At 50.9% G+C, this 17,807-nt stretch overlaps 1 protein-coding gene across 7 annotated transcripts in view; it reads right to left on the bottom strand.

Moving 5' to 3' along the window:
* Positions 1-17,807, bottom strand: part of RXRA (retinoid X receptor alpha) — a 293,911-nt gene that overhangs the window by 7,905 nt on the left and 268,199 nt on the right. For all 7 annotated transcript variants that reach the window (XM_075905236.1, XM_075905238.1, XM_075905237.1 and 4 more), the window contains 3 exons: positions 13,769-13,901; positions 12,364-12,455; positions 8,183-8,288 (listed from right to left, as the gene is read on the bottom strand). In XM_075905236.1, coding sequence (XP_075761351.1) covers positions 8,183-8,288; positions 12,364-12,455; positions 13,769-13,901 — 331 coding nt within the window. The remainder of the gene's footprint in view (positions 1-8,182; positions 8,289-12,363; positions 12,456-13,768; positions 13,902-17,807) is intronic.

The raw sequence follows: 17,807 nt of genomic DNA, 5'->3' as shown, positions 1-17,807 counted from the left end.
TGTGGAATCTCCATCACGGGAGATATTTAAGAGCAAGATAGAAAGACACCTGTCAGGGATGGTCTAGAACGTACTGGGTCCTGCCGTGAGGGCAGGGGACTGGACACGATGACCTCTCGAGGTCCCTTCCAGTTCTGGGATTCTAATATTTGCCTCTACCGTTTGTGTGAGTCTTGCACCATTGCAAAGAAGAAAAGAAACATATTGGGCCCTGTCACGTGTTCAACACAGACCACAGGTCAGCATCTGGCCCCCTTTTTCTCCTTGGAAATAGGAAAATGTGACTATGAAACCACAAAAACCAGCCCAGTTGGAGCAACTTTTAACTCATTTAATGAAACGGACTCGACTTCAGCCTGACTGCATCCCTTTCATAAAGTAACACAGCAACTCAAGACAGACCGCAGCGCCACAAGTCACGGGTTTTCCCAGAGAAGCGCCTGTTTCTAGACCTGCCAGGAATGTAGAGACGAGGGTGGAGGGGCGCGATACCCGGGGTGTGGAAGATGGCAGTATCTTCTGAAGCAGGGAGTTGAGTTTGGTGATCAGACACGCCCCCCGACTGTGCCAGGGCAGGTGTTAGAACACAGCCCTGCTTCCTCCCACTGGATCAGGTGAGCAATTCCCCTGTCTCTTTGGCTGCTGTTTTGGGAGCTGCCCATCGCCTTTACCCAGGGGCTAAGAGGAGCTCTCTCCTTCCCCAGGAGAGGTGCTTTTCCTGTCGCACCCACGAAGAAAAATGTTGACAAGCAACAAGGGTGAGGGCTTTGATGCTTCATGGGAAAAGTCTTTCTAAACACAGGAGAAACAGGGTTTGGCACGGAGGGAAACTCCAGCCAAGAGCACGATCCTGTGTTTAAGGAGCTCTCAGCAGCTCTCCTGTCGCGGGGAACAGACAGACCTTGCTGATTTTTGGAAAAGCCCCTGATGTGAGACACACTCCAAGGCTGGCCAGGAGCTCTGAGGAAGGCTGTGCTCTGCTTGCCCCGAAGCTACAGACAAGCAAAGAAGAGCCAGCTGGTGGGGAAACCATTCCAGGTACCAGGGATCCCAAATGCAGAGAGAGGGCCAAGAGATCCCTTTTAGCTGGGGAAGCTGCTCCTAAGTAAGCCACTGATTTGGACCCCAAGGCAAACTGTAGGACATACCCACAATTTCTGTTTGTTTGTTTCCCAAAGGGCAATCATCAAGTGATCCTTCCCCTGTTGCCAATTTCCACCCTCTGGCAAATAGAGGCTAGGGACATCAACCCTGCACACCCTGGCTAGTGGCCATTTGAAATTATCAAGTTCTTTTTTTTTTAACCCGTTATAATCTTGGCCTTCACAACATCCTCTGGCAAGGAGTTCCACAGATTGACTGTGCGTTGTGTGAAGAAAAACTTCCCTTTTTTTGGTTGAAACTGGCTACCTCCTGTGACGTAGTGGGGGTACCTGGCTGGTTTCTAGGCTGCTGGCTCTGGGGTAACCCCCACTGGCTGCCATGGGTACCACGACCCAGCAAAACAGGATGAGTCACTATGCAACCAGTGGCCAGACACCCCCCATGGAGAGGAACAAAGGAAGGTGGATGCTGCCCTGGCTGGGGGGCAGGGCTGGAAGAGGGTTAGTGAGTTGCTGGCTAGAAGCATGGAGGAGACAGCCTAGGGAAGGGGACTGGAGTTTAGGGGCCCAGTCTCCCCCATCTCAAGGGGGCCTGAGGCATCCTAGCCCAGCTCTGTGACCAGATTCCATCTGTGCTGTGCTGTATCCTGGAGAGGCAATAAACTTCCTCTATTACACCGGCTGGTGCAGTCTGTTTGTGCCATTTCGGGGTGCAGGAGACGGGGGACCCCCAACGCGCCGTCACACTGGTGTCAGGGGTGGGATCCACTGCACCCCATGGATGGAGCTTCCAGCGGCGAGCGACAAGGCGCTGTAGAAGCAAGAGCCCTGGAGCCAGGCGTGCTGGAGACAGAGCGAAGCGGTTCCTGGGAATCGTGGGGCGCTGCAGCACTAGACTGGTGAGTCTGCACCGAGGGGCCCAGCGGGCAGATGGCCTACGCCCGACTCTTGAAGGCAGAGCTGGTGGGGCTGTGCAGAGAGAGGGGCTTGCCTGTGCAGAAAGCAACCAAGGCCCAGCTGATTGCCCAGCTGGAAGAGAATGACCAGCCACAGGGCCAGGATCTTTTCCCCAGGGGAAGCAGCCAGACCCCCCCCTGAGTGTGTCAGTCTCAGAGAGGGGGAGGAGCGCTGGAACCCACCGGAGAGATGAGACAGCATCTCCTGGGAGGCCTGCAAGCCGTAGCCCATCTAGGGCAGGGGCCAGCCCAGCGGAGCTGCGGCGGCTAGAGATCCAGCTGCGAATAAAGGAATTGGAAGCAGAGGACCAAGAGAGGGACTGCCAGGACCGAGAGAAGGAGCGCCAAGATCGAGAAAGGGACCGCCAGGACCGAGAGAGGCAGCGACAGCATGAGCTGGCCATGGCAGAGCGGAGAACCGGCGGGGCACCGGCTGCGCCAAGTGCGGATGGGCCCCAGGGTCCCAGGACTGCCAGATGCTTGGAGAGGCTCGTGGTGGCCCAATTGAAGGACGTGGGTGACATAGACGGGTTCCTCAGTGCCTTTGAGAGGGCCTGTGGCCTGCAACGGGTTCCCCCAGCTGACTGGCTGCAGGAGCTCATCCCCGCACTGAGCCAGGAGGCAGCCGGAGTGCTCAGTCAGCTGGAGGACCTACAGCCAGGGGATTACAACCGAGTCAAGGAGGCCCTGCTGCACAAGTTTGGGCTGACCCCCGAGATGTACAGGAAGAAGTTCCGGGGGGTACAGAAAGGGCCACGGGAGACCTATGTAGATCTGGCCTCCCGCCTGTCGCAATACGGCCGCAAGTGGGTGTCTGGAGTCGGAGCCCAGACCGCAGAGGAGCTGCTCAAGCTGGTCCTGATGGAGCAGTTCTATGAAGCGTGCCCACCCAAACTGAGGCTGTGGCTCAAGGACCGGAGGCCAGAGAACCCCCAGGAGGCTGGGAGGCTGGCGGATGAGTTCACGGAGAGCCGGTCCGGGTGTGAACGGGAGTCCCGGAGAGAAAGGGAACCGCGCAGAGACCGGATCTCGGCTGAGCGACGGAGGGAGTCAACTACGGGGCGAGACCAAGGAACAGGTCGTCTGTGCCCCAGAGAACCAGCCAGGTACCCCCACTACGTCACACCTCCATAAGGCTGAAAAGTCCCAATCTTATTAATCTCTCCTCGTGTGGCAGCTGTTACATACCCTTAATAATTTTTGTTGCTTTTTTCTCAATCTCTGCCAATTCCGACATAAGACTCGTTCCCACCTCAATTTCTTTCCTGCTCCCCTCACTGCCACGAGCAGCTCCAGGAGGTCTCTGCTCAGTTTGTTTGGCTCCTTCCTCCTCCCCATACTGCAGCGCTTGGGATGAATGTTTTAAAATAATTCCCATTAATAATGGAGAATGTCTTTATTTATTTATTTGTATTGTCACCGTGCAAGCAGGGCTTCAAAACAAGCAACGTAGTTTCAAGGCTGGAGTTGGGCCAGCGAGAGAGAAAGAGAAAGAGAGTGTGTGTGTGTGTGTGTTTGCTGAGCTGGACAGAACAGCGGGACAAGGGCCAGAAAAAACAAATCAGTCCTGCCATCCGATTCAGGAAGTTTCACTCTAAATCAAACCAGATGAGGACTGCAGCCTTCAGATACATTTAACCATGAGATAACCATCCATGGCACAATGCATCAGGGCTGGAGTGGGGACAGGAGAGAAGGGAGCTGATTGCATGAGGGTGCTGTGTGTCACGTACACATCAAGCCCTTCTCAGCAGAGTAGCACAGGGAAGCTGGGACTCAGTTATGTTTGGCCCTGGAATATTTCCCTTAGGCCACCTCTATACTTATCCAGAAGTTCAAATTAAGATACAGAACTCCAGCTCTATTCATTGCCTAGCTGGAGCCAACGTTCCTTCATTCTCTCTTTCGTGACAGCTTCACAGCGGGAAGTGAACGGGAGCAAACACTCCCATTCACTCCCCTTACTCCTCACAAATCGAGAAGTATCGGTGTGTCTGTGTGAGGGAGCACCCTCAGCACTCGATTTAGCAGGTCTTTACTAGACCTGCTAAATCAAATGCCAGAAGATAGACTGCCACAGTGTTGATCTTCTCGCTAGTATAGACATGGATTTAGTCTGGGCAAACGGGAGACAACCTTTCAGTGTGAGATCAAGTGAAGGTCAAAGCCATGACTGTTGGGAGTGTAATCAAGCAGTCTTTGTAAGATTGTCAGAATGGGATAAAAAAGTAGCGTGAATATCATTGCCGGTTCTGTTGGGTCTGGAGGATGGAAGAGGAGACAAGTTAACGACCTTGGCAAACAGGCCAGGAAAGGCTGGTTGAAGCCCAGAAAGCCACATGCCACCTACCTAAGTTTTGGGTCTTTTTGCTGTCCCTAAAGCCAACTCAAGTTAGGAATGTAAAATCCTGTTTAATAGGTTAACTGGTTAAACGTGGCGGATAGAGAGCATCACTTGTTAAGGATGCTGCTTACTGGTTAATCTTTCACCTCCTTAACTCAAGCTCATATAATTTTCACCTTTCAAGTGACCCTGGTCCCAATTTTGACTGGACCGCATTGCAATTTTCAAAAGATCTCAGCTACCATATGGGCTCTAAGTAAGTGGCCCAATGATAAATGCCATAAAGGGAGCTGACTTTGAAAATCATTAATTTCATTTGGTGCCCCTTAGTTCTTATGTTATGGGAAGGAGTAAATAATGTTTCCTTATTCACTTTCTCCACCCCAGTCATGAATTTATAGACCTCTGTCATATCCCCGCACCTTAGTCTCTGAGGGTATGTCTACACTACCCTCCTAATTCGAAATAGGAGGGTAATGTAGTCATACCGCAATTGCAAATGAAGCCCGGGATTTGAATTTCCCGGGCTTCATTTGCATAAAGCCGGCCGGCGCCATTTTTAAATGCCGGCAGTTCGAACCCCGTGCCGCGCGGCTACACGCGGCACGGAGTAGCTAGTTCGGATTAGGCTTCCTAATCCGAACTAGCTGTACTCCTCATTCCACGAGGAGTACAGCTAGTTAGGATTAGGAAGCCTAATCCGAACTAGCTACTCCGTGCCGCGTGTAGCCGCGCGGCACGGGGTTCGAACTGCCGGCATTTAAAAATGGCGCCGGCCGGCTTTATGCAAATGAAGCCCGGGAAATTCAAATCCCGGGCTTCATTTGCAATTGCGGTATGACTACATTACCCTCCTATTTCGAATTAGGAGGGTAGTGTAGACATACCCTGAGGCATCTTAAACCACATCAGCCCAATGAGCCAACCCTGGCTCAGGGCTGGCTTTGACTATCGATACTGCAGCCCAGAACATTGCAACCTCAAAGCAATCACGGGTTGGCACAATCATGCCTCAATCCTTGCACAAATCAATTACTGTTGTAAGAGGATCTATTTTTTTTTTTTTACTTATCCAGCAAAGAAAGCCCAGAAAACCAGATGATACATGAATCCAAATACCTAACCTCTTTTGCCATATGTACTGATTAATACCCCTAACTCGCTTGCACCAACAGGCTATTCACAGTGCATTTCTTCATTTTGCACCTGATGGTCACTTAACCAGAAGTGGCCACGGCCAAGCGTAAGTGGGAAAATGCACCCATTCAATTCTGGAATGATCCAGGAAAGTGTCTGAAATTCCACTGTTCCCAGACAGATCGGGGTGGAGAGAGAGGGAGAAGCATCAGCTGAGGCTTTCACTTCCCAGCAGCAACAGTTGTGTGCCAAAGGAAACTATCTCTGTGTGGGTTTTGTTCTGCTGTGGTTTGTTCTTGGTGGTTTCCCCTGAGGGCCACTCCTCCCACCACCACATGGGGCTAGTGGCTAGAGCTGGGAATCAGGAGCCCAGTGGTTGCATTCCTGGCACTGACGTGTCATGGGTGCAAGTTGCATCACTTCTCTCTGCCTCCACTCGCCATTCAATAAAATGGGGGTTGAGCCACTTACTCCAGTTCTCAGCAGGGGGGTGTGAGGCTCCACTGATGGAGCAGGGCTAAAATTAATCGCTTCCTCCATATTGCCTCCACTGACGCCAGCAGGGAAATGTAGTTCTCTGAGTTCCCATTTACTCATCTATAAAAGGTTAATGTCACCCCTACCTGTAAGATTATTAAAAAAAAAACAAAGGGTCTGGTAGCACTTTATAGACTAACAAAACCTATACAGTAAAACTCCAAGGCTACGTCTACACTGGCATCCCTTTCCGGAAAAGGGATGCTAATGAGACGAGTCGGAATTGCAAATCCGCGGGGGATTTAAATATCCCCCACGGCATTTGCATTTACATGGCTGCCGCTTTTTTCCGGCTTGGGGATAAGCCGGAGAAAAGCGCCAGTCTAGACGCGATTCTCCGGAAAATAAGCCCTTGAAAGTAGGAATAAGAAATCCTCCGGAAAAGGGCTTATTTGCCGGAGAATCGTGTCTAGACTGGCGCTTTTCTCTGGCTTATCCCCAAGCCGGAAAAAAGTGGCAGCCATGTAAATGCAAATGCCGCGGGGGATATTTAAATCCCCTGCGGATTTGCAATTCCGACTCGTCTCATTAGCATCCCTTTTCTGGAAAGGGGTGCCAATGTAGACGCAGCCCAATAGTCTGGTATCCAGTTGTCCGGCACTCCTCATAGTCTGGAACCCGGAACTGCTCGGGTCAGCCGCTCTCCAGGCCGGGCTGCTGTGAGCCTCATGCACACTCACAGCCCACACCGTTCCACTCACGGTCCCCAGCGCACACAGCGTCCAGCCTGCATGTGCTAGCAGCCAGCCGCTGAGCACAGGCAGCTGCTTCGGGACCCAGACATAAGGTTGGGGGAGAAGGGGGATTGGGTAACAGCAGGGAGGGGATGTGTTTGGCTCTGGGGAGGGAAAGGAAAGGGGAGGGGAGGGGGATTGGGTTGCGCACGGCGTCCTGGCCAGCTCATTCAAAAGCCGGCTGCTCAGTGCACGCCTGAGGGAGAGGCACGGCTGTACCGGCGGCTCCGGTACCCGAGCATAAGGTGGGGAGGGGGATTGGGATGGGAGTATGCCCCCTTATAATACCTCCTGGTACTCCGGCATATCCGATAATCCGGCACCACCTAGGTCCCAAAGGTGCCGGATTATCGGAAGTCTACTATAGATGGTACCATGAGCTTTCGCGGGCTCAATCCCTCCACCCACCCAGGCAGTGGCTGGGCAGCCAACACAGGCTGCGCCAGGGATGGACAAAGCACTCACATTAGGAAAGCAGGATAAGGGACCCTCGCAAAGGGTGGGGGAGTTCCTGGAGTGGTCTAGGGGATAGAGCACCTGCCTCCAGAGGGCAGAGTTGTGGGTTCAAGTCCCATCCCCCGTCAGTAGCTCTAACCCCATCCTTCCCCCATGCAAGCTGGGAGCAGCCAACACAGGATAAGGGACTCTCTGGAGATGGGGTGGAATCCTCAGGGATAGGGCATCAGCCTCTGGAGCACAGGGTGAGGCCTGATCCCGCCAAAGTTCATGCCACCATTGATATGTTTCATCAGTCTATAAAGTGCTACCAGACCTTTTGTTGTTTTTTAAGTGTATCCTGTACAGACTAACTCGGCTGCCCCCTGAAGCAGCTATAAGACTATTGCAGCTCGTAAGGACTGTAAAGGGTCTTAGCTTCCCAGACACAAGACAATGCCTGCAGTAACACACAGCGTTGTTATTACAAGTTGAACCTCTCCAGTCCGGCATGTTCGGGACCTGACAGATTCCGAACCAGAGAATTTTCTGGACCACGGGTGGTCAATATTGTCTAACAGCCTTACCAACACTTCCACTGCTTCCTGGGCTGTTATAGGACATCTAGGGATAAATCAGAGCTACGTCACAGTGAGAGCCAGGACTGGTGGTTGTAACCAAACTTTATGGGATGGTGGGAAACTTGGCCACACTCATGAAAAGTGGACATCCAGCTAACGGAAATCATTTTGGACGACGGATGTTTCTGGACCAGTGAGGTTCAACTTGCACTTGGCGTGGGGAGGGGATGCTTCTTGGAACCCTTCCGCTGAAGGAGCTTTTGGAGGGCACTGTGGGCAGATCTCGTTTAGCGACAAAGAACAAAAGCTTGGTGATTGCCCTGCCCATGGCAGGTTCCCGTGCTCAGACACTCACCTTCCAGGCTGGTCGGGGTATTTGTGTTTGCAATAGGCCTCCAGCGACGCGTACACCTTCTCGCGCAACGCCTCCACCTCCGCGGGGTTGGAAAGCCCTTTTGAGTCTGAAACACAACCAGGACTCTTAGCCGAGATGAACACGCCTTTTGCAGGGTATTGGGCGTTTCTACGAGGCAGACAGCAATGGGCGACTGAGGAGTATCGCCTGGTGTGCTGGGTAATGCAGCCCCAGCCCCTATGGGCCAGCTAAGGAGAGGAGAGGTCTCAGAGCATCCTCTGGGTCACTGGTTTGACCCTGGCCTAGTGCGGTGGTGACTGAGCAACATTTGAGGGCACCTAGTTGGAGAGGACCGTGCTGCCCTGTGTGAAACGAGACGGGGGGGCTGGGGAGGGCGTTTGCCTCAGCTCAGTTCCCAGCAGTGACGTGTTGGCTGGCTCCGCACAAAGGCCAAGAGCAGGCTGGAAATGGAGCCCGAATGGCTCTCTCATCCCTACAATGGAGTCCCCCTCTCCAGGCCAAGGGAACGGCACAGTGAGCTGCAGGGACCAGGCAAGGGCTGTCCTGACTGGGCCCTTCATTCCCCAGCAAGCACCAGAACTCACGCCGGGCAAATGTCGAGCATCGGTCCCAGTTTGGGAGGTAAGTGTCCCCCTCGCGGCCCAGGAACCCAGCTGCCCGGAGGAAGGGAGGGAGCTAGGGAAGTGGACCAGGGTGGAAATAGGAGAAGATGGCCTTTGCCAGCCAACCATGTCTGCTTCTTTGTGCGAGGGAGGGAGGTAGGAAGCCAGCTACTGTTTCTACCACAGCCCAGGGAACCTCTGGCAAGAGATCTGCAAGCAGCACTGGCGCTAGCATGGTAGTTACATCCCCATGGCAGACCCAGCATGGGGATCCACCCTTCTACAAACCAGAGGGGGAGTTTGCTCTCCACGCTTATTTAACCCCTGACCTCTCTGTGATTAGAAAGACCCGCTAGGCTGCTGCTGGCGGTTTTGCTCGCTGGGAGCTAGATTTCGATTGCCCTAGCAGTAAGGTTCAGCCACTCCAGAGCTCTCCTGGATGTGAAGCAGCAAGCGACCGCTTCTCCGTGCCGTCCCAGAATTCCCTGAGAAACGGGCCTCCACCCTAGAGTGATAGGCGGCCAAGAGAGAAGCAGGCTGCCAACAAGGGGCACAAGTTGGGACTTAAAAACCTCTAGGGATGGAGATTCCACCCCCTCCCTAGGAAACCCATCCCAGTGCTTCCCCACCCTCCCAGGGAAATAATTTTTTCTAAAATCCAAACTAGACCTCCCCCACTGCAACTTGAGATCATCGCTCCTCGTTCTGTCATCTGCCACCACTGAGCACAGCCTCTCTCCATCCTCTTGGGAACCTCCCTTCTGGAAGTTGAAGGCTGCTCTCAAATCCCCCCTCACTCTTCTCTTCTGCAGACTAAACAAGCCCAAATCCCTCAGCCTCTCATAAGTCATGTGCTCCAGCCCCCTAATCATTTTGGTTGCCCTCCGCTGGACCCTCTCTAATGTGTCCACATCCTTTCTGTAATGGGGGTCCCAGAACTGGACGCAATATTACAGTTGTGGCCTTACCAGTGCTGAATAAAGATGAATAATCACTTTCCTAGATCAGCTGGCAATGCTCCTCCTAATGCACCCTAATATACCATTAGCCTTGTTAGCAACAAGGGCACACCGTTGACTTATAATCAGCTTCTCATCTACTGTAATTCCCAGGTCCTTTTCTGCTGAACTGCTGCTTAGCCAGTTGGTCCCCAGCCTGTAACAATACTTGGGATTCTTCCATCTTAAGTGCAGGACTCTGCACTTGTCCTTTTTTAACCTCATCAGATTTCTTTTGTCCCAATCCTCCAATTTGTCTAGGTTACTCTGGACTCTCACCCTATGCTCCAATGTATCTACCTCTCCCTCCTGCTTAGTGTCATCTGCAAACTTGCTGAGGCTGCAATCCATCCCCCCATCCAGGCCATTAATAAAGATGCTGAACAAAACCTGCCCTAGAACCGATCCTTGGGGCACTCCGCTTGAAACCGACCACCAACCAGACATTGAGCCTGTTGAACCCAACAATCGAGCCAGTTTTCTATCCACCTTACAGTCCATTTATCCAGTCCAAATTTCCTTAACTTGCTGGCAAGAATGTTGTGGGAGACCGTATCTAAAGCTTTGCTCAAGCGATTGTGTGTCTGACGCTGGCTGCCGGACACACAGTCAGTGGCTGGCTTAGTTTTGCCTGACTGAGATTCTCCTTCCCACTCCTACCCTCTCAAATCCAGCACTTTTGTTCGCTCCAGCGATCATGAGTCCTCATTAAAAAGCTATAAGCTCCCTTTAAGCCACTGACTGCTGGTTTTTCCAACATGCAAACCACTGCAGCAGGGCCAAAAGAAAGCCCATTTTCTGGGCAGCTCCCAATGGGACTTGGGGAGCATTTGCATTCCCTGGCTGGTTCCTCCGGCAATGCCATACCATGGCCTCCGACTGGGCTAGAGTGGGCAGAACAGCCTTAGCCCTGATTGGGAAAGCTATGGAGGCGCTGCTCTGCATGGCACCGCGAGGCTTCCATCTCCTGTTCAAAAGCAACGTCGGCATTTAGGTGCCTAAACCCTATTGACTTTCAGTAAGACTGAGGTGCCTAATTCAGTGACATGCGGCAGGGCTGAGCGGAGCAATGGCTTAAATGCTTTTACAAAGTTGGGCCTTTGTTCCTGTTTTGGAAGGGCGAAAGGACTCCCAAGCGGAGATCAATCCAATGGCCTCCCCCAGCCAATGCATCACGGGAACCTCTCCAAGGTTTTGCCAGACAAGGTCATTCCCAAATGAGACGATCAACTATTGGTGATTAAACAGAAAACAACCTCTAGCTGCCAGCGAGGCCTGCTGGAACATGCAGGTAGTGGAGTGTAGCTAACATGGAAAAACGCCATCTTCATAGGTGTTATTCTAAGGATAAGACGCACTTCGTCTGGTGAGGTATGTGTGGGCGCGTGTGTTGCTTCCCTCACAATCCAACTATCATGGCCTCGTGTGGAATTGTATCATACTCCCCTCAGCAGCTGCTATAGGAGAGTGGCACACGGATCTAGTTACCAACTTTTCAAGCGTGTGGGGCATGATGTGGCATCAAGTGTCGTTAATACCCGCTGCCATTTTGATTTTGTCTTTGAAACATCCTATTTTTAGAAGGCAGCGACAAAGTCGCTCTCGAGTTCCGATCTGCTTTGGAGCCTGGTTGGAGGAAGCAGAACAGCTTCGACTTCTGGAATCGCCAACTACTTTGCCTTCTGGAGGCGGCTGCTGTCAAACGGCGCAGGACTCCATGGAGATTAATGCAGCTGCACCCACTGAGAATCTGGCCCATTGGATGCAATTCGGAAAACCCTTGTGACCGGGGGGGGGGGGCGACAGAATTGCTGGGGCCAAGGGCAAGGTTGGGGGGGGGGGAAGAGGGAGATCTCTGTGGTCCTGGAAGGAGCAGGGCCTCAGAGCAAGGGGTGTGGCTGTGGCTGCCCCCACCAACACTTACATGCCGCCAGGAGTATGCTGCCTGGGGCTCCGGGAGCAAGTTACAGGGCTAGGCCTCTGCCCAAGGCGGTGGTGGTGTCTGGCAGACCCAGGCCCTTTTGAATTCCAGGCCACAGGGCAACTGCCCCCTTTCCCCTCCCCCTGTCAGTGGGCCTGCCTGTGACTAAAATGCTCCGAGCAATCATACAGAGAAGTGATTATCAGTTGGTTTTTGTGCTTTCTTAAGCCTTAGCCTGTGCCTGCCAGGAAATCAGTCTGTGTAGCGTTTCCTTCTCCCCAGGAGGAAATGCCCCTTTGTCTGACAGTGAAATAGTCCCTTCATTTTTGAGTGGGGAGATTTAAGATGTGATTATGGTTGTTTCTCTGGGCTTCAGATGCGCCAGCCCTAGAGGGAAGCGGGGCTACACACAACACACAGCTAGTGTACACAGGCATATTTATAGCATCACACACTCCCATCCCAGAGCTCCCCCGTGTATCTCATTCTCCTCTCTCTCTCTCTCTCACCTGGCTCTCACTGTTTGGTGCCTAGTGTTATTTGCAGTAGCATTTTACAGTCAATACAAGAAGAGAGCCAAAAGCACAGAGCACCAGTCACGCCCGAACAGGGACAAAGAGGCCGAGCGTTTGAATGTACCTGGGTTGAAGAGGACGATGGCTCTCAGGCAGCCCAGCTCCGTCTTGTCCATCTGCATGTCTCGCATTTTTGACACGAGTTCTGTCAGTACTCTGCACGGACACAAAAGTTCCAAGGGATCAGCATTAAAAAACAAAGCCTGGGCCAGACCGTGCCCTGGCGTGATCCAGAGTAGAGTCTATTGAAGTCAAAGGAACAGTGCCAATTTGCACCAGGTGAAGATTTGCCTCCCTCCCCCCCGTACCCTCCACCATTCTCCTGTTGCACAAAAATAATCCAAGCTGGGTGCCTACTGTTCCTCTGAGACTTCGGGAGGCCCATAAACACTAGCTTTAGAGTGAGTTTAGCAAGAGGCTCTGACACTGGAGAAAGGCAAAGCCAAATGTAATTGCCACTTCTGGAAAATTTTATTATCCCCTTTGTTCTTACTGCGGGTGTGGCTGTTTACACTTTTTCTAGTCATTGCCCAGCTTTCCCTGGTAGATCCTGCAGCGATGCCACGATCCCACTCCAATGACCTCACAGGACATGAACAGCGACCCCCAGCTCAGAAGGACTCCTTTGCAAACCGAACGAGGCAAAGGTAAGTCCCTCGACTCGATCGCAATGCAGCCATCTCTGATGGTAAAACACTTTGCCAAAGCAGGGGGTTCCATGAGCCCTAAGGGCAGGAGCTTGGCACCAGCTGGGTATTCTGCGTGCTTTTATAGGGTTCAGAGTGAACATCAAATATTTGGGTCCAATTAAAGGTGAAAAGTGATAAAGAAGCAGCCTCTTCGTGGCATTTGAGCCAGCTGGGCCCCGTGAAAGATGTATCCATTGGCTTTAGGTGAGCAGCTCACAAGTTAGGCATAGTCTACACTAAGCCCCCTCCAATCCCATTGAATTAATCAACGCAACTTTGGCTACACAAATAGCATAGGTGAAGTTGACATTCCTATCATGGTGTCTTCCATGGGGGAAGGTCGGAAGGGGCTGCTCTCCCGTCAACTCCAGCTACTCTTCTCGTCCTGGTGGAGTACCGGAGTTGACGAGAAAGCACTCAGAGGTTGATTTATCATGTCTAAGCAGACACGATAAATCAACTGTCAGTGGATCGATCGCTGCAGCGCCGATCCAGCATCTAGTGCAGACCAGCCCTTATCCTAGGTTGGATGTTTCTGTCCATTTAAAAGGAGAGACTTGAGACTGCAGCCTGAAGTGACATAGCCAGCAAGTTTCCAGATGTAGCCTGGCCAATCCACTACAATCCTGGCCAGTGGTCCCATCACCTGACAACAAACCTCCACCCCATAGCTCTGCCAACGTGCCTTAGCTGAGACTTGCAATGCTCTCTGCTGTCCCAGTTTCTCCTACCCACAGCTCGGCCAGTGCACCCTTCCACACGTCCGGCACCAGCCCTCACCTATCGAAGATGGCGCCGACCCCTGCGCTGTGAGCGCTGTTCCGATGCACATGGAGGCCGGTGGCTAGGAGGATTCCGTCTTTCACAGCTATGGAACGGTGGGAGAAGGAGGCGATTAGAAGCTCATTCCAGCCTGGCAAGAAGAAAGAACGAACAATGACCATTAATGCCACTGGCGTTAGGAATCAGTAACACCGCCTCCCAGGCACTAGCCGACTCCAAGAGTTGGGGGGATCATCGCAGAATGGGTCTTGGCTACCCCGTTGGCTTTTCTTTGGTACCCACCCTCTTGCAGGAATCCTAAATTAGATGCCAAATAGGAAAATCTCTTTCCTGGTTGTTGGAGGGGAAAATAAAGGAAGAAGCAGTAAATAGATTTAAAAAAATGTATTGCCAATATTAGGTAATAGAGTACTAGAACTGGAAGGGGCCTTGAGAAGTCATCAATTCCAGTCCCCTGCACTCACAGCAGAACCAAGCACCATCTAGATCATGTTTCTCAACCTTTTTTTTAATAAAGTACCTCTTTTTTCAAAACAACAACAACAAAATTGTAAGTACCCCCTGTACCTACAGTTTTCAGACACATCGTTTTTTTTTTCTACCGTTGCAACACATTTGTTTAAACAACTGAATCGTAGCCGGGCGGGAGATAAAATTTTGAAGTGTAAAAAGTACAAAAATAATAAAGTGCTGTAAAACTTAAAACAAAAATGTAGTTGTCTCCAAATTTCTGTTGTTTTGATGTACTCCCCTGAGGGTAGTCATACCACTGGTGGAGAAACACGCATCTAGATCATCCCTGACAGGTGTCTGTCCAACCTGCTCTTAAATATCTCCAGTGATGGAGATTCCACAACCCTCCTAGGCAATTTATTCCAGTGTTTAACCACCCGGACAGGTAGGAAGTTTTTCCTAACATCCAACCTACATTGTAATAGACGCCATCTCTCCTACAAATAAAATGCTAGCATTAAAGCAAACCATTCCTTTCTCCCAGCCCCTCTGTACAATCAGCAACTGACCTGTGTAAGAGTGCGCGCAATATGTTTGGGGGACCACAGATCTCTAACATGGCCTAATATCCTGGGGTCCAATAAGGAGCTACAACTAAAGCTTCTGATCAGTTGTTTCCAAGCAATAATCATGCAAAGGAGCCTGCGATTCAAAAGCGTGCTTCTGAAAACGGCTGGGGGGCGCGTCTGTTTCTTCTACTTAGACTGGAAAGCGCTTCAGGGCAGGCACCGTCTCTTTGCTTTGTGACAAGTCTCAGAGGGGTCGCCTTGTTCGTTTGTGTCTGCAAAAGCAACGAGGAGTCCTGGGGCACTTCAAAGACTAACACATTTATTTGGGCATCAGCTTCTGTAGGCAAGACAAGGTGAGCCTTTGCCCACGCCTGCTTATGCCCCAAAACATGTTCAAGTGCCACAGGGCACCGCGCTGTTCTTTGCTTTGCATTTGTGCAGGGCCTGGTGCAATGGGGCCTCCTGGTTCATCACTAGGGCCACCAGATGTTGGCAATTGAATAACGTTTTCCATGTGGTTTTGTTTCTTTAAAGCTTAGGCGGGTGTCTGATTGGAAATTGTCACTGGAAGTCAGGCGTCTGCGAAGGTATATATGTCATACCTTCTGTGCTTTGACGTTAAGGAGGTAGCTAAAGCTAGTTAAAAAATGTGTGTGTGCATGAGGGGCGGGGGTTTCATAATAAAAAATCCCCAAATTTTCATCAGAATATCAAAATTCCAGAATCTCTTGTCACTGTTCTCTATAAACCAAGCACTTTGTTGGCCACCCAGGAGAGATTCAAATGCTGCCCAGAAGATTAGCAGAGCACATAGAGCACCCACTGCCTAAAGCATGTTTCTACTGGTGGTGCACACCTGCACCTGCCTTAGTGCACATAACAACATTTATTCTACACATGGACAGAACAAATTTATAGGGAACACTGCTCTACAAGCAGACCCATCTTTTCCTAACCACCTTTGATATTTCCAAGGCACACATCGGTAGAGTGCATCAAGCAGAGAGCCAGGGCTGTGTTGCAATTGCTTGGCTCTGCCACTGACTTGCTGTGTGACCTTGGATAAGTCAGTTAATCTTGTGTGCCTCTGTTTTTCCATCTGTAAAACCGGGCTCACTACACTGTCCTGTCTCACAAAGAGAGTGGGAAAGGTGCTGGAGATGTGCAAAGTATTTGATTCCTTCATCTGACAGAGCTGCAAACTGGTGAAAGCTGGGGACTCAAATTCTAGCCCCCCCTCCAAATGTTCACCGTAACTTTACACGCTAACCCGTAGATATGCCCATTTCCAAAGAGAGGCGTGCATTGCCCAGTGTTGGTATCCAGATGAACTGCAGCAACATGTTGTCAAGATGGAAAAGCAAGATAGCCACAGAAGAAAATTTTCTCTACTAACCCCTCCATTTTGTAGAAGGCATTGCTGAGCAATGTCATGGAGAAAACAACTTCTGCTGGTGGCTGCGATTTATATCAGCAATAATAGGTCCAAGTATGCTGGGGAGTCGCTTGGTTAGGGGTTGTCATACTTACACACTTTTGCAATTAAGGGGTAGGAGCAAAGCATGCCATTAGAATTACATACAAGGGATAAAGTCCACGCTTTCTAAGTAGCTAGAGGATCTTTCCACCCCAATTAAGAGAACATTTATTTGACTAATTACAGGGAAGGAGCTGGCAGCTCCAGAGGACTTTGTGACATTACATACCACAAGAGGGAACACAGGCAAGATAGGGAGGCCGGAATAGGGAACATGCATTAACAATTCTTTACAGCTGTGTGTGAACTTCTGCAGTGGGTGGAGAATCGGTAGGATCCCTCTGGAAGGTGTCACGTGAACTTCCTCTGTGTAGCCACATCACGTCCTATCCTGATCCTCTGCCATTCCAGATCCAGACTTTGCACACAGCTTTAAATAGTGAAATTCAGTTCTGGCTTACAGCCTCGCTGCTAGGCCAGTCCTTAGCAGGACTACACAGCTATGCCAAAGCATCTCAGTCACAACTAACTGCACCTTGCCAGTCACTGTCATTTTCCCCTATGGCTCTGCACCTCCCATGCTAGTCCAGTCCTGGCCCTTATGCCTGAAAGCCTGGACACCATGCCTGAAAAGGTGTGATCAATTTGGAAGATCAGTCGACATCTGCATTGTTATTTCAAAGAGGGAGAAATGTCAGATAATCTGCCGAATTTATTTTTCTTTAGCACCTGGTGGATGCAATCAACGGGAGGTGTCCAGTTAAGCGCACTAGAATACATGCACATATTAAGACACGGTGCCTGCCCAAAGAGCTTGCAATCTAAACAAACAAAACAAAGAATGAGGAAAAATAAAGTGGTATTATCCCAGCACACAGATTATGTGGTTTACCCAACATCACACAAGAAATCTGTGGAAGAACTGGGCATTAGGAACATGGAGCTAGAAGGAACCATCTGGGTCATCAAGTCTACTGCCCTACTGTTGGGCGGTCTTGGGTTATAACCCAACTTGGATGAGTTAAGAGTTCTTGCCCTCCCAGCCTCTGTTGGAGACTGTTCTAGACCTCCACTCCTCCAATGGTTTGAACCCATCTTACTCCCTGCCTGAATTTATCCATAGCCAGTTCATCCCCATTTGTTCTGGTGCCAACACTGTTGTGTAGCTCTTCTCTCACCATGCATTTATAGAGACCCCTTCTCAGCCTTCTTTTTGCAAGGCTAACCAAGCCAAGCGCTTTCAGTCTCTTCTCGTGAGATGAGACCTCCTTTCGCTTGATCCTGCTAGTGGCCCATCTCTGAACTGGTTCCTGTCCGAATTCAACCTTGTTGAACATCGGCGACCAGAACTTTCACCATCTTCCAGAGGTCTGAGCAGTGTCTCATGCTATGGCATTGCTGCTTCCCCAGCTCGACTGGAAATCTCTCTCCAGATACATCCTAGGATCCCATAAGAATCTAGATCGCCTGAATCCCCACGGCTTTATCATAAGACTGTCCCATCTCTCTAGGCTTTCCTCTCGCTGTAAGCAAACTC

The sequence above is a fragment of the Pelodiscus sinensis genome, chromosome 22 (assembly GCF_049634645.1).
Source record: "Pelodiscus sinensis isolate JC-2024 chromosome 22, ASM4963464v1, whole genome shotgun sequence".
Lineage (NCBI taxonomy): Eukaryota > Metazoa > Chordata > Testudines > Trionychidae > Pelodiscus > Pelodiscus sinensis.
Note: the sequence above shows the minus strand (reverse complement) of the source record. Positions and strands in the feature narration are given on the sequence as shown.